General features: G+C 36.4%; 1 protein-coding gene and 1 long non-coding RNA gene across 2 annotated transcripts; one reads left to right on the top strand and one right to left on the bottom strand.

Moving 5' to 3' along the window:
• Positions 1 to 1,606: 1,606 nt before the first annotated feature.
• LOC140136610 (uncharacterized) lies at positions 1,607 to 4,676 on the top strand. Its single transcript, XM_072158294.1, has 3 exons — positions 1,607 to 2,052; positions 2,718 to 2,938; positions 3,442 to 4,676. Exons 1-3 carry the CDS (start codon positions 1,950 to 1,952, stop codon positions 3,865 to 3,867), a joined length of 750 nt encoding a protein of 249 aa, XP_072014395.1. The 5' UTR covers positions 1,607 to 1,949; the 3' UTR covers positions 3,868 to 4,676.
• A 5,683-nt stretch (positions 4,677 to 10,359) lies between these two features.
• Positions 10,360 to 12,982, bottom strand: LOC140136609 (uncharacterized). The gene is made up of 3 exons (XR_011856705.1): positions 12,918 to 12,982; positions 12,109 to 12,208; positions 10,360 to 10,647 (listed from the first exon to the last, which is right to left on the bottom strand). It is a non-coding gene; the product is annotated as an uncharacterized lncRNA (long non-coding RNA).
• Positions 12,983 to 20,015: the final 7,033 nt, after the last annotated feature.

Raw genomic sequence — 20,015 nt, 5'->3', positions numbered from 1 at the left:
TTCTTTTCTTTCTTGCGGTAACCTTTTAGCCCAATTTTTTAAACAAAATACTGCCTTGTCTTGTTTAACCTGTGTTGTGGATGTTGTACATATTTTCAACAAATATTTTCTTTGCTTTTACTTTACTTTTTATCAATTAGATTTTAAGTTCAGTTCATCTTTCTTTCTCTGATTTCATCCTAAACTTCATGTAATTCGTTATTTTTCCTGTTCACGCGCGCACATATAAGTCTTCCATATCTAGGTATACCAAATACCCAGATTTGGAAGCTAAATATATCATAATGGTGGTTCTGCTTAATGTCGTTTGTACGATCAGATTATTTACATATACGATATTTGTCTAAAATACTCCCTTCCTTGTTTCTATTATTATTATTATTATTATTATTATTATTATTATTATTATTATTATTATTATTATTATTATTATTATTATTATTATTATTATTATTGTTGTTGTTGTTGCTTCTTTCTTTAATTTATCATGTTTTATATCTTGTTTCTCTAAGTAATGTTGTACATATCAAACATTTTTTTAACAATTAATTTCTTTACTTCCTATCAATTAGATTTAAGTTAAATCTTTATTTCTTTCTTTCTTTTACATGGCTAAAGACCTCACAACTATCCTCAGTATACTCAAACAAATTCAACATTTTACACAGGGATGGCTATAATGTGTTTAGCGATATATAATAGAGGGCTTTGATTTCATTTTAAACTTCATGTTAGTTGTTATTTTTCCTTTTCATGCGGGCACATAGGTCTTCTATATCTAGGTATATCAGTTAAACATGTGTTTATTTCTTATTCTGATTTGTAAATGATTGACATTTATTTAAACATGATTCGTTTTGTTTTTCTTAATTTCTGCATCTTGCCTGTCAATCACGGACTAATTATCTTGACGGATTTAAATACTGCGGCACATCTTACGCGGTGTACATCCGCTAATTATATGCCAACAATGTTAAGGCGGGATGTTTGAACTTGAAGATGTTAAAACTGTTAAAGTGTCCATTTCTTAGATAATTAAGATCTTTGCAAAGATGAAGGTCTTTCTGAAATAAAAAATAAAATTTCTTTCTTTTCTTTCTTGCGGTAACCTTTTATCCCAATTTTTTAAACAAAATACTGCTTTGTCTTTTTTAACCTGTGTTGTGGATGTTGTACATATTTTCAACAAATATTTTCTTTACTTTTACTTTTACTAGTAGAGAGTTTCTATTTATTTAACATTGTATTACTGGTGGTGTACGGGGAAATTGAAAGTGTGGTAAAAATTCTTACAAATACACATAGGCCTATAAATAAATAAATAAATAAATAAATAAATAAATAAATAAATAAATAAATAAATAAATAAATAAATAAATAAATAAATTTATAAATAAATAAATAAACAAATAAAATTTGAATAAATGCAAAAAGTTTCTAAAATATCTCATTGTGATATGTTTGAAATATCTGCTGGAAAGCAAGTCTGAATACATGGCATATTCACCAAACAAAAATAATAAACAAAACCCATTCAGTTTTCCATTACACCTCCTATTCAAACGGTTTAATGATTTATGGTTATTTATAATTAATAAAGCGCCGCGTTCAATTCCCCCGCAAAACTCACATCCAACATTGAACCGATTAAACTTTAATCCTTTTCGCGCTATTCATCCTTGTCCAATCAAAGGGACGTGCGCCGCGGTGCACCCGTTGACCCTAATTATAAAGATCACGTGTCATCAATTTTATCCAATCGAAATGATTGGATTAAATGTCGGCTTCGTGAGAAAGCGATACCGATTTCCGCTGAGTGTATATAAAACATATTTGCTTGTAATACTGGGCATCATTTGTCTTCTAAACTGAAATCATTACGCATCGAATCATTATCTTAGCTAGTTCTCGTTGGAGTTTACCGTAACTTTGCTATACTTCTTGTCATCATGGAATATTACAATAGTCAGAAGAATTCTTCAGAAGCTGTCAGCCTTTGTCACAGGAAGCCATCGCCGTTCTCCATTGAAGCAATCTTGGGACTAAATCAAGGTTAGTGTTTGCGTCTTCATCTTATGTTTTATGCTGCAAAATTAAACGCCAGAGGCATACGGTATAATCGGATATATTTCCTAGCACCGACGAAAACAAAAATCTTACTATCGTTTTCAATAAAATGCCTTAAAGTCTCTCGTAATACACGCACGTTGTCTTAGCATGAATTAAAGTGTTTTATATAATGATGGAATTCAACTTTAAATGTATTTTAGGCGTTTTCGTGATTACTACTAAATTGAATCATTGGTTATATACTCGTACTTTGTAATTTTTAAAACTTGGACGTCACGACTAGACTCCAGAAGAAGTTGCAGATGATTTGGCGTGGTTTTTAAATATATATTTTTTCATTTTACCCTATAACGATCATGTGATGATTTGTCATAATAAGTGTTTATTTATCTCTACCGATTTAAAGTCATAATGTACGATCTTTTAATATGAAATGGGTTCAATTTTTTTCATACTTGATTTTTTGGCATATTAGTAATGTTTACACATTTCCCAACTTGCACCTAAATGGAATGGAAGTGAATCGCAACCTTTGCCCGTTGAATCAAAAGTTCCAAATATACGTTTATTAGTTATTCACTTGATTAATAAGTCAATTAGTAAATAGTTGTTAATTGAGTGTATTCTTTGTTTTTTTTTATATTCAGCTCCTCCGACTGCCGCTCCGATGACTTCGTTACCACAAGTTGAAGTTGCCGTCAAAGGTCAACCAGCATCTGATCGTCGTCCTCGTCGCCGTCCTCGTACTGTCTACACCATAAAGCAGATCATGGTTTTAGAATCTGCCTTTGCTGACAACCAATATCCTGACATTTTTACAAGAAAAGATTTAGCCGAGGTACTGGACTTGACCGCGGCAAAGGTTCTGGTAAGCATCAACTCTTAATTTATCAATGTATTTGTGATTAGCGGATAAGTTGTAATATACCCTGCAAACTCAAAAATGTTCTTTATTTAAAACGTTCTAATAACATTTAAATGTCGGGTTATGAAATTGTTATTGTAAAACATTGCGTGCAAACATTTTTGCAAAATATTTTTAACACTAAATAACATTATGTTTAGAATGCTTTGCATCATGCTTTCAAAAATCAAAATTATTTGATATCAAAACGACATACCTCGTATTCAGAATGTAACTGGTATATCTGATGTGTATATGGTTCCACAAAATACTGTGCAAGTGTGGGTTACAAAGCCCTTAATCATGTTAATTATTATCCTTGACTTAATGTTTACCCAGAATCTGAAAGAGTATTTAATTATTGTTGAATTGGACTCCCGTGAAGTCCAGTCTGTACAACTTTTAATAATGTTTGTGTGTATTAGAACAAAGTGTATAATTTTTGTTCCTTTTTTGTTTCATTATAGGTTTGGTTCCGCAATCGTCGTGACCGCCGCCGTCGAGAAGCTAAACGCAGCAATTCATCCAAGCCTCATCAGATGGAATCCACGCCTACTTCACCCGAGACTTCCCATCGTCTTTCTCCCGAGACAGCGGTCATGACGTCCCAGCATTACACACAAGCTTGTTGTTCACAACCACCTATCATCTGTACATCTGCATCATGTTCTTCATGCCCACCTTCATCACAGTCTAGCTACCCCGTGAACTTGCCAAGCTATGGACATAATGGACTTCCTCAACAGTATTATGGTGGAGCTTTCACATATGCCTACTACCCTCATCAGTATGCCTACTACTATCGTCATAGTGCCTACCCAACTTATTACCAAGGAAGCCCCGTGTGCAGTGCGCCGAAGTTTCTGCCTGCTGATGGAACCCTTCGTCAATGAAATGAACATTAATTTGTTTGATTATAGTGTCCCAAACTTGGAACTTCGAACTATAAATAAGATTGTCAAAACAACTCTGACGTTCGCATACTTTATTTGCTTTAATACGAATATGATATGATAAAACATAATAAATAATCATGTTTTGGCTTGGTCACAGCTTATTTCCGCTATACTACGGTATTACAGTATCATGAAACAGCAAACACTAAACGTTATCGTAAAAGGGCAGAAAAGTTTGCCAGAATTTATTTATATGGGGTGTTTTTATGCGAACTATTTTACAACGTCCTCGTGTTCTGCTTTTGCTCTGTACATGGTTTGACACGATTAAAGGCCCATTCAGTGATTTTCTCATCCGGACGATCGTTTTTAAAAACCATCAAAATTCAGATGTTGGTGCATGTGCTAACTTAGCTAGTGGTTCAGCCGAAAGCCGTGTATTTAAGAAAAATAAGGGCATATACATGGATCTGTTATTTATATACTGATAGTTTATTAATTAGCTAAATGTATTTGAATGCTGTTTTAACTTCGTTAATACTGCTGTTTTCTTCGTTTTTGCCAAAATGTTCATTTCAAAAATACCAAATGGCAATTTGAATGACTTATCCTTCACTTATAAGCAATTTTAACAATTTGATTTTTTAAACATTATTTTGCGCTGGGATCACTGAATGGGATTTGAATGTATTATGAAAGCAATGCAAAGCGTTTACACATTATTTGGTTTTCAAGGATTTTCAAAACTATCAAAAAAACCTTTTAGATTTTCTTAAACAACAGTTTGCAATGTTTGTATTTTGATATCTGTGTACATTTTGTAAATTATATTAATTTTATGTATTAAATATATTTTATATAAGCTTGAATGCGTTTGTGATTGTTTCATATTTTATTTAAGAAGATTTTGAGTTTCTGTTCACCACTGTGATGAAGTTTTGTCAGTAGGGCTGCGGTATCGGTAAGGGCACACACTTCTAACTATTAAATCGCCCATAAGCCTTTTCGAGATACGGCGGACACAATAGGATGGCGCTGCACGATGTGGGTAAAGTCTTTTGAATTTGCCGGGTTTTACCCAGAATGAAGACTGTCCTCCTTTTGTGTACGCCATACTTCGCAAAGGCTAATTGAAATGCGCGTTTTCTTCGCTCGTTTTGAGGACTGCTGGGCAATATTTGAAATATTTTATAATAACCAGTCGATTGCAAATCGATAAAAGTTCAACATATGTTCCAATGTATGGGTGGTTCTTCGTTTTTCTCGGTACGTACTTGCAAACAGCGCCCATCTGCTCTCTAGAATTTTTGAATTCGCGGATATTATTCTTGTGATTTGTAAAAATGCTACTTTTTGGCAATTCAAATTCATGTATAGGCCTTACACTTGTTAGTGCTTAGTTTGACTACGAGTCCAAAGATTAGCCCAAAACAACTCAAAAAGTGTTTGTATTACTATTAGGGTGCATCAATGGCGCATTGATTTAGTGATGTGCTCTCTTCAAAACAATATACGCGGCACGCCCTTTGACCTCAATAAAAGTAGTGACGTATGAAAAGTTCTATTCAATAATTAAAGGGATATGATTAGAATCAATATTATAATTAATGTCCTGGGGGCACTCAACTTGGTATGTGCCTGTCAATAGGCCCTCTTTTGAAGTCGACTTTACCCGCCTTTTTTAAAGTCATACCGATGATCCACCTTTTTTAGGTGAGGCTACTCAATGACACCCTTTTGTTGGTTGCGCCTACCTAAATGCCCCTTTTTTTCTAGAACATGTAGAATGGCATCATCAAATGACAAAATAATGCGGAAACTTTCAAATTCTCTTATTTCAGCAAATTTGTATTGGGAATTTGGACAATTTGTAGCAAGAAATAGAATTTTGCTTCATTTTGTCAAAATCTTCTACACGATGACCCCTTTTTTGAAATTTTATACCAAGGCACTTTTTCTCAAAATATTATACCCAATTACCCCCTTTTTCATTTTGTTTGTACCCAATGACCCCCTTTTTTGGGATTAAGTGTACCTTCGTGCATTGGAGCGTGATGCTACGCTCAATTAGATAGATGAATCCCCGCAATACTCACATCCAACATTGAACCGATTAAACTGAATCCCTTTCGCGCTATTCATCCTTGTCCAATCAAAGGGACGTGCGCCGCGGTGCGCCCTTTGACCCTAATTGAAGTGATCACATGTGATCAGTTTTTCAAAATGATTGGATTAAATGTTCGCTTCATGAGAAAGCGATAGCCTGAATCCTTCTGGCCTCTAATGGCGGCGCCTTTTTTACCCACAATCCTTCACGTTGCCTTATTCGAGGCCTGAATTCTTTTGGTGTAAAAAAGAAGAGCACTTTGACAATGGAATTCCATTGTCATTAATAATTAATTAGGCTGTTCTGATCATGCGCAGTAGGTCAACACAGGCTTTAGTCTCCTCCTACGCCAGTAATAATTGAGTGAGTAGGATCAAACCGGTAGCGGAGGAGACTATCATGACGAATTTGCTGTCTACCGTAGATAGCCGATAATTTTCATAGGCCTATGTATAAAATAAAAAAAGAACCCAAAATGCCCGTATCGTGGGGATGTATAATAGTGTTTATGATTATATAAATTATTTAATAACTATGTTTTTGAAATAAATAAAAACGGCATGATTTTCTATTATAATGTTAGGCAATCATCATGAGAAATTAAAATATGCCCCTCATTTTCTTCAGAAGTAGGGGGTCCCACATTTTCCAAAAGTCGGCGTCAATAAAATTGCGACCCCTCCCTATTTCGGGAACAAAGATTTTATGACCCCCCATACACCTTACCCCTGATAGCCCCTGAATGACTGCACTAACCATTTTGATAGGTCAAGTGGCGGACCAGGATTCTTTGGGGGAGGGGCATAAAATGAGGGGGGGGGATCAAAAAAGATGAAAAACATTTGCCTAAAATTGGGTGTTTGGCCCCTGGAGCACAGTACAAAATGACCATAGGGGGAGAGGCATGCCTCAAACATAAGTAGCATTTTAGGCAGCGTAGCTACGGGAGGGGGTCAAAGGAGGAAGCTGCCCCCCGTGAAAAGTCTTGCCCCCCCCCCCCCCACTGTGGGATGGTGGCCATCCTGATATTTAGGATTTTAGGCCTTTTTTGTCCTCCTTAAAATTGGTTTTCCCCTCCCCCTTTGCCCACCCTCTGAAAAAGTGCTGGCTACACCTCTGATTTATATCCATGACCCCTTTTTCAAAGACAATTTTGGTATATTATATCAATGGGTCCTTTTTTTCAAAATTTTCTCAGTATAGTCAGTAGCCAAAATGTTTGAAATTCAGTCTCCAAATTTTTGTTCAAGAAAACAAACTAAGACAATTCAGTTGCGTTAAATTTGGCCAAAATGTTTGGTAGGCCTATATCCAAATTTCTTTAAAAAAATGGTTTTGATGGGTCAAATTCTGTGCAGCACCCTCACAAACCAAACATGAGTATCCCCCCCCCCGGTTGGGCCTAAATAACTGTGGATGAGTCTTATTTAAAAATTGACAATTTTATTGGAATTCAGCACGCATTCACAGATTTGGCCATTTTCCCCTCATCAGAACCAAACATTTTACAAATTTGTAGGTTTTTTTCATGTTTCTCAACCATTAATTTATATTCATATTCATATTTTATTATCAAAAGGTGAGCCCGAAGGTCAAATTACATGATAAATTTACAAAGATAAAAACAACAAACATTCAAAAATATTTTTTTTAAAGAATAACATCTATAAAACACATAAAAAGGTATAAAATTTCATTTACAGAAACTAATATTGCAATTTTAAAATTACAATTTATTGATCAGTCCTTACACCAGTGTCAACATGAAATCAAACACATAGATACATGTGAATTTGTATTATTATTCATTGTCATTTTATTTTTCTAAGACATGACTAACATAGTGCAAAAACACACAGAGTAGTCCAACATGCAGTCAGTGTATGATTCAAACAAAAATACATGATTAAACAAGTCTTACATTTTTATAATAAAAACATTATTTTAAATCAGAACATTTTACTGGCAGTGTCAAAACTGTATTATTTTGAATAGGCATATTTAACATTAAACATATTCTTTAAAGGAATATCAACATTGAATAATAGGCCATGTCATTTAATACTAATAGTAGGCATGTCCACTAAAAATTGAAGTACTTTTAAATTGATTCAGACCTAACTTATTGGATGGGAATTGATGAAAGAAACATTTTGGCGTTTAAATAATCTTAATCGGACGTTTCATTCCAGAGATATGGCCTTTCGAGTGTCACGGTTTTATATAGGGCTGCTAGAACATGTTAAAAGTTAAAGTCCAAAAAGGAATACTAACAGAAAGTGCAACTTTAAGGTACTTTTTCTTAATGTATTTATTAACTATCTTATCTGGAACATTATATTTCCTTATAACAACATGAAAATAAGATCATCCTGAAAATTTAATCGATTTTGTTGACATACAACAAAAAATATAAGACCTCAAAACCCATGGTTTGTTTGGTGAAACCTCAAGCATGATCATAGATGGCCGCATGGAAAATATCTCCATAGAGGAGATGAACAATAAGTGCATTATTTCAAATGAAAAGCGGTAGTCTTAAACATTGTTCAATCTTTTAAGGTCAGCACATTTTATCTTCAAAAATTATTATATTTCATCATGGCATAAGTGTGGTAACATTAATCACTACCAATTTTGAGAAATTTGCTCCAACTCAAAGGTTATCTTTACTACATTGAGCAATACACTGTGTGTGCATGGAAGCCATGATGGTCCCCGGTTTTATACTCCCTATGAAATGGACATGGTAGTGAGAAGTGCACGGGGAAGTGCATGATTTGAGATGGGCCGCGGTAGGCTTAAACATTCTTAAATTTCTTAACATCCTACACATTTTGTCTTCATAAATAGTTAAATTTTATGAGTATGTAAGTTTGCTTGTCTGATTCACTCCACATTCGGAGATAATTGCGTTTGAACACCTGATGCACGGAATGGTGTCACTTCAACCTGTTGTAGTTCTCATCTGGTTAAATTTTTCATTAAAAAAAGTTGATCTCTCCATGTAGGAAGGTCCTCTCTATTTACTGACCAAACAGGAAAAAGTTTGGTTAATGTTTTCTGGTGGAATCAGGAATTTCTTGAAACACCCTGATATAGGCCTACATTTGGATCAAAACAAGTAGCCTATGTACGCCATTTAACAGGCCTGGGATTTCTTGTATCGATCAGTTTCTCCATAGACAATACGTGTGTGAGTGCACGCACACAGTAAATGAAAAATCGTTCTAGTGGAAACTGTATTGAGAGTGGGCATCCCTACTAATAGTTTGTTTCAAAGAATAGTTTGTCCTTACAAGAATCATAATAAAGCAACCAGCTTATAAATTACATTGTGGTACAATGTAGGTAGTCAAACAGGAAATAGCAACATTCAAAGCATTGTACAATGTACATGTACACTTCACATTCTTAAAATTCAGCAGAGGTAGAATAAGGGGCTGTGCAATAATTATGAGCCCTGGGGGAGGGTCAAATTGGGGGGGGGGCAAGAAATTTTTGGTGAGCCAAAGGGGGGCAAGCAATTTTGGCAAACATTCATGGGGCGCCTTTTTAATAAAACGCTCTAAAAAGGCTTAGGAAAACAGTACGGAAACGTTTAAATATGCAAATTTTCCTGCTCGCTGCACTCGCAACAGGTATATAGACCATTTAAGGTTTGTAAATTGGGATCCCAAAAATTTGGCATGCGCAAGGGGGGGGGGCAAAGCATTTTTGGCGGGCCGAGGGGGGGGGGGCAAGCGATTTTTGGCGAGCCGTTCGGAAACTTTACCCCCCCGGGGGCTCATAATTATTGCACAGCCCCTAACCTATTCATAAAATTTTAAGAAATATAAATTCGAAACAAAATATGATCTTTCAGCCCCAATATTTCACAAGGTCAATGAGAAAAATATGGACTTACATATACACTGATACCAAAATGCAGTGGATTTGTATCCATTTTGAAACCATTAATAAACTATGACATCATTGACATGAATACAAATTATAACTTTACATATTTAAGACACAAAACATTATTTTTTAAAGTCAACCATGAATGATTCTAGCATTTGGCTCTATGTCCAGGGACACTCCAAATCCGGAAAAAAATAATTTTTATTTTGTAAAAATTAAAATAAAATTTCAAAAAAAAAATCTACAGTCGGTCGGATGTCGGATGAGACGGTCGATCAGACGAGGACAAGCAAACAACATTTTTTGCCTTATGAACACATTTTAATGAAATTGCCCAACACTGCTGATTTACCAATAACATTATCCAGTTCACAGGTACATATACATAGTTCATACATGACCAACAACACTTCCATCTCTGCTAGAGCTGTAACAGAGTTATAGTCACATACTATAGGCACATGTACATGTATGTATGATAGTCTATCAAGGTATGGGTGTGGAGTATTTTGTAAAGTTGATCAGGGTAAGGGTGTGGGCGTGTGGCCCAGGGTGCGATTGTGGTCAGTGTTTCATATTTATATGAGTTCCACTGTGGTAAAGTCCGGTGGTGGGGGTTCTTCTTTGTTGAAGGTGTATGTGGATGTGCGATGGCCGACGGGTACCTTTTCAGCGAGTTAGGTACATACATATCTCATTCTCTTCTCTTGTTTTAGCTTGTTGCTGCAGGTGGTTCTTTTCAGTTCCAGTACAAGTTCAAATTTCATCTGTAAAAAAAAATCAATTAAAAATATTTTTAATTTAATACATTTTTCTTATCAAGATTAAATTGAATAATTAATCTACCGAGCCCACAAAGTGGCATGGAAAGAAAACATATCTTGGGGCCCGATTTAGTAGCTTGGGCCCCAGACTTAGTAGTTCAGGCCCCAACTTATTAACTTGGGCCCGAGATAGTAACTTGGGCCCCTGCCTTAGTAGCTCGGACCCCGACTTAGTAATTAGGGGCCCGACTTACTAAGTTGGGGCCTTGAGTTACTACGTCGGGGGCACAAATTACTAAGTTGGGGCCCTAGTTACTATTTCAGGGCCCTAAGTTTCTATCTCCAGGCCCCAAATGACTAAGTCAGGGCCCTGTGTTACTAAGCTGGGGCCTAAAGCTACTAAGTCAGGGCCCTGAATCTCCTGAGATTATTTTTTTCTTTCCATGCCATTTCTGGGGCTCCATAACAACCTGGGATATTACAGTGCTAAAATGATTCCATGAAATTTGAATGCTCTCATTTGATTTTGATTTTGAATTATGCATACGGTACATATTAAGCCAGGGAATTTGTGCGGGCTCGCGGGTACCCACCCGAAATTATTATTTTTTCCGGTTTTGTAGTGTCCCAGGACCTAGACCTAAATGCTAGGATCATTCATGGTTGACCTAAAAAAAAATTGCATGATTGTTTGTGTTTTTAATATGAAAATTGATAATTTGTATTCATGTCATACTCTATGAATGATATCAAAATGCATTCAAATTCAATAAACATCATGCAATTTTTTTTAGGTCAACCATGAATGATCCTAGCATTTAGGCCTATAATAGGTCCAGGACACTACAAAACCGAAAAATTAAATAACTTAAAAAAAAAAACTTTTTTTTGCAATTTCGGGTACCGGTACCCGGTTACCCGCCCGAAAAATGCACTGGGTGCCCGCCGCTATCCGGGCACAAAATTACCTGAAATGTTGAAATTCAGTAACCAATGTTCATTGTATGTGATCCAATTATGAATAATGCACTTACTTGTAAACGTTTCAGCAAACACTGTTGCCTTTGTCAACACTTGACGAGGAATGACATTTGATTGAATTATAATAAGAATAATTTGGTATATAATTTTACAGAGAGTAAGTGCAATTCAGCTGCAAGTAGGGGTGACTTGACCTAGATGATGACTAAGTATTCTGGTCCTTCGATACCAGGGTCAAAATTCACGGGGAAAAAGGCAATTCTCTTCCTATTCTCCCAAAATAGCCCCCATGGAAAAAAATTGTCAATGGCAAAATACACACATGAGGGCTATTTTGATTGAATCTGTCCCGGAATCTGTCAAAATAGCTATTCAAAAAAGTATTTTGAGGCCTGCCCGGAACATACATTCATTTGCCTTAGACCTTACGGCATAATCCTTCATATAAAAACAATAAAAATTTATTAAACTCATTGTACGTACGAGATTTTTGATGATTCACAGTTGAGTCACAATGAACATCTCCAGAATGCAGTTGCTGTAACTGTCCAGTTCACTTCAAGTTGACATCACTGATTACAACCTAGTTGTGAAAATTCAAAAAATAAGATTTTAAAATTGAGCAACCTTTAATAAGAAAATTTCCTCCCTGTTTCAGGGTCAGAATATTTCGCAAAGATTCTCGTAAACAGATTTGCGTGATTCAAAGTTGATTCTTGCAAACGTTTGTAGTTTACACAGAAGATGATTTGCGAGAATCAAATGATTCCCGCAAATTTATTCTGCAAGAATCAATATTGATTCGCGCACTGTTCGGTTTTTATTTGGCGGAAATTATTCGGCTTTTGTTACTGCGCGCATCAAAGTCCTTCTCACGATTGCGTAAATTCAAGCGTGCACCATGTACAGGCTGTCAACTCTCACGCACTGGCTGGGAGTCTCGTTGACAGCCCTGGCGTGCACCGATCATTACGTAATGCACAACTAGCGTAAACATTGCGCCCAGCCGCCGTACAAGCCATTCTATATTATTACATGGTGTTATTTTTTCCGCCTTATAGGCCTATAAACCGAACAAACTTTAATATATTTATTTTATTGCACCGTGGTAGGCCTAGTCTAAGGAGTCTAGCCTAGCATGCCTAGCCTCCGAATACTATCAATCATGCTATCGTGTTGCGTTGAAATTCAGTCAATCATGAGTCTTGACACTGTTCTTACCCCGTAAAAGATATGGCCTGTACAAAATGAAGTAATCATGTATGTTTCAATGACACGAATACCATGCTTACCGTATTAAAATCCGAGGCAGTCGGTACTGTAGTTTGTACGGTGTGAATGCATGTCATCACTGTGGCAGGACCGCGACACTCCGGAGGACAGCAGAGGACAGAAAAATGTGACTCTCCTGCTAGTCTCCTACACAACCAGTTAATTATGTTTTTGTTCATACCGCATACAGTCTGGCCCGCGCCCGAGACTAGCAGGAGAGTCACATTTTCTGTCCTCACATCGGTATAGGCCGTCTGCACGTTAATTGTACGGAGTGTCGCTTCTCTACCTTTATTTTCTCTGACTGTGGTGAGTGGCGACGATCTTTCCTCCTCAAAATCAAGGCAACTATTATGACTTGACGGGGTGCAAATGGTCTCAGTGTGTTGCAAATATAAAAGTGTTTCCCATGAATACTTTCAAGACAAATACATCATCGCAAAGTTCATTAAAAAGTGAAAATTTGAGAAATATGTAATGGCGATAACAACGGTAACTCCAAATTGACGGCATAGAAGGTTTAAAACGAGGGATTCGATCCGCTTATGAAAAAGTGAAGATGCGTACGCGACGAGTGGATTTTAGGGACGCACCATTAGATACTCGGGGGGGGGGGGTAGGAAGTTGGGGTCGGGGGAAGAAAATTTTTTCGCCGCCAAAGGCGGCGAAGTTTTTTTTTTTTGCCAGTTTTTCTGGCAAGTTTTTTTAAATTTTTTATTTCATGCATTTATACACAGTTAGGTGGGGGAAGTTTTTTTTTTTTTTTTTTTTTTTGTGTTGGTGGGGAAAGTTTTTTTTTTTTTGCTCATGTAGTGGGGGAAGTTTTTTTTTGTTGGAAAAACTTCCTACTCCCCCCCATGAGTATCAAATGGTGCGTCCCTTAGCTGATTTTGAAGCTGGTTGTTAATTTGTTTGTACGCTACATACAGGCATGACAGGGAACTTAAAATAGGGGGGTGATCTCGAACCAAAGTTTTAAAATACTTGTGAAAATCATTGTAGTGATTTGGTGTGAGTGGGAAAATGGCCTTTATATCGTTCAATTCGGGCATTTTACCCCCTGGACATGGCTTCTGAAGTTTTCCCGTTTTTGCCCATTTTAGTGCATTGTAATGTACAGTATTGTTAGGCTTATAGGCCTACATGTTTAATAGCTAATTAAAGTTTATGGGTGGCTTCAAAACTCAACCGCTGGGTGACCGGCAGTTAGTGGCAATTGAACCACATTCCATATTGTTTAGAACAATGCAAACCGGATCTAACCGGGTAGAACCGGGCGGAACTGGCGAGCAACCGGCGGATGTGTTTTGAAGCTCCCCCTATAAAGTATGTGATTTAACTGATGATAATTGTCTTCAGTGCTCTCAGACTAATGAATAACAAGAACCACTGATGTTACTGATGGAATATTCAGAAATATTTTCATGGTAGGGGTTGGTTGGATTCTGAATTTTAATCTCTTAATTATAAAGTTTAGCTGGAATGCGGCGGGAAACATTTTGACTCCCTAATCCAACCCCTTCCACAAGAGTATTATTAAACATTTCCCAATTGGAGAAAATCAGTGTAGGTAGGCCTACTCATTGGTAGTGGGGAAATATGTCATGATTTTGCACAAAAAAAATGTTAACAAAAAATGTCCAGCCGGGGTGGGGGTGGGGGTGGGGTAGATGCAACTTGTACATCAGCCTGGGCAACCACCCACTCTACTCCGGTCGCGAAGGTGGCCCTCTATAAGGTCGAAAACGAATGAAATATCCCTGAAATATCATGAAAATCTGTAAAATTGTTGATCAGTGACCTGGGATGGTCAATTGTACCTTGAAGATTTCCATGGAAATTGTTCAGTTATTTTCAGCCATTTTTAAAAAATTTATCTTTGACTTTCCCCATGTTCCATATGAAGGTTATACCGTCGCAACCAATTATCAAAAATGTTGTGCCACTCTTCAGCACCGGTATTCTCCACCTGTAGGCCTATGTACATCTTTTGCTTTTGAACACCTGGTAAAGTAGATGGATGTATAATACTACTGACTACTAAAATCAATGGAACTTTGACCTCTTGGGGTCATTTCATTTCTTTTTTGTTGATTGGAAGAAATTTTTGCCACATATGAAGTCAAATTTTTTTCCTATTTTCATCAAAATGTAGTCAATTTGATTTTGCCAGGTGTCAATCTAGACTGGAATGGAGTCATTAATTTGCATTATTTCCTTGATTACAGCAAGTGTCATCCATAAACAAATCATCCCGCAAATCATACATCCGCCACTTATTCATATTTGCCTAAATTCTTCAAGCATAATAAACAACCCCATCTCTTTTTCTGAAAATAGCCACATCTCTTGAAGGCCATCACAAGATAGAAAGTCATGAATGCAATTAAAGCCGATCTTTGAAACTTTTATATTTGTAGCCCAATGTTGTCACAGTATAGCACCCAGTTTTGGTTCTTGGGCTCAAAATACTGCAATTAAGATTGTTTGTTTCAAATATGGAACATAAAATACCCAATTCAAATCTATACATTTTACACCTACACAAATTCGGGCACATTATTTATGTTAGATACGTGATCCAAGACACCGAAATTAAGAGTATATTCCTTATAAGGGGTGGTGTCAATTCCCAAAATGGTCTGCCAAAAATCGCTTGCCCACCCCCACCCCCTTTGGCTGTGCCCAAAAAACTTTGCCCACCTTTTGACGTGCCAAAAAACTTTGCCCCCCTTTAACATGCCCAAAACAAAAGATTTTTTACCCCCCCTTACACATACATGATTTTGGGGAACCCAAGTTTAAAACCGTAGATTGTCTTATCATATAATGCGAGCACAGTGAGCAGGACATGTTGCATATTTGAACATTTTTCCTACACCTTTTAGAACAAAATATAGAATAGGTGCCCAATAGGTCTGTGCCAAAATCGCTTGCCCCTCCCCTTCTTTCTTCGACCTGCCAAAAATCGCTTGTCCCGGGTACCCCCATTCAACCTGCCAAAAATGCTCCCTATTTTTTTGGCCTGCCAAAAACTCCCTTAAAATAAATAATTGCCACCCCCCCCACACACACACACACAATTGACCCTGGGGTACACATACAATACATATTGCACCACCCTTTATTTTGTGTGGTGGAAAAAAAGCATTGCGTACCACCTTGCATGCGTATTGGTGCAACCCACAAATATGACATCTACATGTATATTATGACGTCACTGTGATGTCAAGTGGGGTGTTGGATCTTTCTGATCTTGATATCAAAAGCATGAAAATACTTTCCGATATACATTGATACCATTTTGTAAAAGATTTAATGACAAGTGATGTTACAAAAATAACATGGAAATAATATGCTTAACCTTATTGTAATTGGCCATATATGGCCTATGCTGAAACATGCAAAAAAGCTCGATATCTTCAGACCCCATGTCCAGGGGGTAAAATAACCGAATCGGATGAAACAAAAGGCATTTTCCCACTAATACAATGCCACTACAACTATTTCCACAAGTTTTGAAAAAATACCCCACAAAGTGGTTCAGAGATCACCCCCCGACTTAAAAATAAACTGCCGGGTACTGGTTAAGCGTCGGATCAGGGCTCTGAAGTGTTTATCAGGTTTGTGATTCCGCGTCTCCGCAAGCAATGACGTAATCAAAATCTACTAAATATTCATATTTCACTGCTCCTGTTTTAGAACGTTGTTTGCTCCAGTCCTCAATACAGCACAGTGGAGCGGCCGTGCGTGAGTATTCGAGGACTGGAGGATCGAGTCTAAGAAAGCGATGCCAATTCCAGGTGGTGGTCGCCGTGCATTCTCTAAATTCAGTACATTTTCATCGTCAACCGTGTAATAATAATGGGATTATTTTGAAATTTTAAAACGCTTGAAATATCTCAAACAAATAGGCCTATGTTAATAAATAATATAAATACAAGCTAAAACCGTTGGGGTTCGATAATGATAACAAAATTAACCGAGTATATGGAAAATGCAATACGGCCGTGCGGTTTCATGCCACTCGCCGCCTGGCCAATTCAGTACAACGGCAACTTCGTGACCTTCGTGTTCGATAGAAAATTTATTCGGGTTGGTGAGCACGGGTACGTAACACAATGTTGAAATTTTAGCCGGCAAACGTGTTTTAGCGAAATAGCTCAAGAAATGGGAGACACGGGTCGTTTTTTGCTTAAATTACGTACCATGACCACGGATAAGATACCAAACATTAATGTAAAGCAAAAAAAAAAAGTAAAGTTGAATTATATCTCCAGTAGATAGCAGATCAATATAACTATCGTCAGTAGATAGCAGATCAATATATCTATCTTCTCTAGATAGCAGATCAATATAGATAGCAGATCAATATAATTATCGACAGTAGATAGCAGATCGATATAGCTATCTTCAGTAGATAGCAGATCTATGTAGCTATCTCCAGTAGATAGCAGATCAATATAGAGCCTAACTATCGACAGTAGATAGCAGATCAATATAGCTATATTCCGTAGATAGCAGCATATCTTCAGATTAATATAGCTTTCTTCAGTAGTAAGCAAATATAGCTATTTTCAGTAGATATTAGATTAATATTAAAACATCGGTAGATGTTTTGCCACAAGTTTAAAAAATAACGGTTAGTTCATGAAAAAGAAGAAGTGAAATTTAGCAAAACGCGACGAGGTTTATTTGCCCGTAAGAGAGCTCTATTGTTCCGCTATTGTATCCGCTATTGTATCCACTATTGTATTCTATTCATAAAAGCTACTGCAAGAATCGCGGCAATCCCTGATATTACTGGTGTCTACCGACGGCGTTTCGCATTTATTAACATTCAAAATGATCCGATACTCTTACATTTATAGACTTATTACCGCTTTTTATATCATATTCAGAAATTGCAACTATGAAAACTACAAACTTTGAAAGTGAAATATATTTACCATCGAAAATATATCATACTTAAATGCTATAGAATCTATAGATACCCAACCCAGAAGTGCCCATTTAATTTTTAAATTTTTAAGTGAACACGATAATGCGATTAGTTTTCTTACACGTAAAATACGGCCAATTCAGAGAGAAAATCTTGTTTCACGTATAGGGCCAGCTAAGGGCCTACTATAGACATTTTCTTTTTGTTGACTGGCCGCTGAGCTACATCCTTTTACCAATTATAGATACGTCAAAACGTGTTCCCATGTTGAAAGTGTACAAGCTATTTCTACTTGCTTTAGAGAGAGAGAGAGAGAGAGAGAGCACAATTGAATGAAGACGATTTATTTATGCCAGGATTTCATTTAATATAACTTTTTTTAAATTTTAATAATACCCCATACCTAACAAGAACATAAGGAAATATTGTAAAGGCCATAAATATACGCACTCATGCATAGGGAGACAAACATGATAAAGTTCTCATTCTCGTTCATTAACCTTTGGAACATTTCACATGCATGATGTTTGCATCAATCCTTCTCGGCAATCTAGGGTAATTTAAATCGTGAAACCGTAGAACGATCTGTTGGTTGGCATAGATATTGAATAAAATTGAATCCCATCACATCAATTCAAAGCTACACCCTTTTTTGAAATACTGGTTACCACTGGCTTAAAATGAATTGACAATAACTTGAAATTTGGACATTTTGAGATAAATCCATATCATGGGTAATGTGAGGCCGCTCTTTTCATTGGTGACATCCTCAAATCACCACCATGCCACCAAATAATGAAAAGTAATTGAACAAAGTGGTGTTGTTCAACGATGTTTTAATATAAAATTATACACTGACGTTTCGTACAAAAGTACTTTATCAAAGTGAACAAAATAGAGAATGTCTGCGAGCGCGGAAATAAAAATGAGAAACCCGATGTTAAAAGGTGCGTACTAGAAATGGCGCAACACGCAAATTAAAGCAGCGCGAGCGAAAGCAGTCGCAGACAAACTCTAGATATTAAATGAAATGCAAAGAAAGAGGAAGAGAGACTGATGAAAATAAAGGAAGAAAGTAAAGAATGAACAAGAAAGAGAAAATAGAAAGAAAGAAAAAAAGAAAGGAGGAAAGAAAGAAAGGAAGGAAAAAGAAATGAGAAGAAAGAAATAAAGAAAGGAAAAAGCAAAGGAAAGAATGAAAGTAGGCCTATGAAAGAAAGAAAGAAAATAAGAAAGAAAGAAAGAAAGAAAGAAAAAAGAAAGAAAGAAAGAAAGAAGGAGAGAAAGAAAGGAAGGAAGAAAGAAAGAATGAAAGAAAGGAAAGAAGCAAGGAAGGAAAATGAAAAGAGAAGAAAGAAATAAAGAAAAGAAAAAGAACTAAAAAGGAAAGGAATAATGAAAGTAGGCCTATGATTGAAAGAAAGAAAAACGAAAGAAAGGAGGTAAGAAAGAAAGAGAGAAAGAAAGAAGGGGAGAAAGAAAGAGAGAAAGAAAGAAAGAGAGAAAGAAATTAATACAAAAAAACCCTGCTATGATAATGGAGAGAATGAAGATCTACCAAATGGGCAGGGCGTGACCAAAAGGAAATTAAAGTTTGAATGCAGAAAATTGGACATTAAGTCCGATGCTATCAGGGCCAGCAAGGGTGCCGTAATGGTATATAGTATGGATGAAATAAATTGATTGATTGATTGTATGTTGTTCCTTCAACCAACGCTAGTGATCTGAACCTGAGGTTTGGAGAAGGCCAGTGACTTTAAGATCAGACGGAATATGGGGAATCTCGTTTTAGTGGCGCGTGATGGGAGTGTCACGGTTGCGTTGCTCACTTTGATAAAGTACTTTTGTACGAAAGTCAGTGTATAATTTTATATTAAAACATCGTTGAACAACACCATTTTGTTCAATTACTTTTCACTTTTTACCATGCGATGTTACGTGGGACTCTTATTTTTTTCTGCACCAAATAATGAGATTTATATACGGTATTTTCTAAGACATTAGATCTGTTTAATCATTTATTTTATTCAAAAAGAAAAACGTCAAGTGTTCAAACTTTAAAGCTCTTTTTCTCGAAACAGCGATTTTAATTTCAAGTTAGATCATTTTACCAAATCAGGGCCGAATTAGGCTGTTATTAGGTCTTTATGTTATTACAGTGAGGCCCACATACAAA

This window comes from Amphiura filiformis, chromosome 16 (genome assembly GCF_039555335.1).
Source record: "Amphiura filiformis chromosome 16, Afil_fr2py, whole genome shotgun sequence".
NCBI lineage: Eukaryota > Metazoa > Echinodermata > Ophiuroidea > Amphilepidida > Amphiuridae > Amphiura > Amphiura filiformis.
The sequence above is the reverse complement of the archived record's forward strand: the minus strand, read 5'-3'. Positions and strand labels throughout refer to the sequence as shown.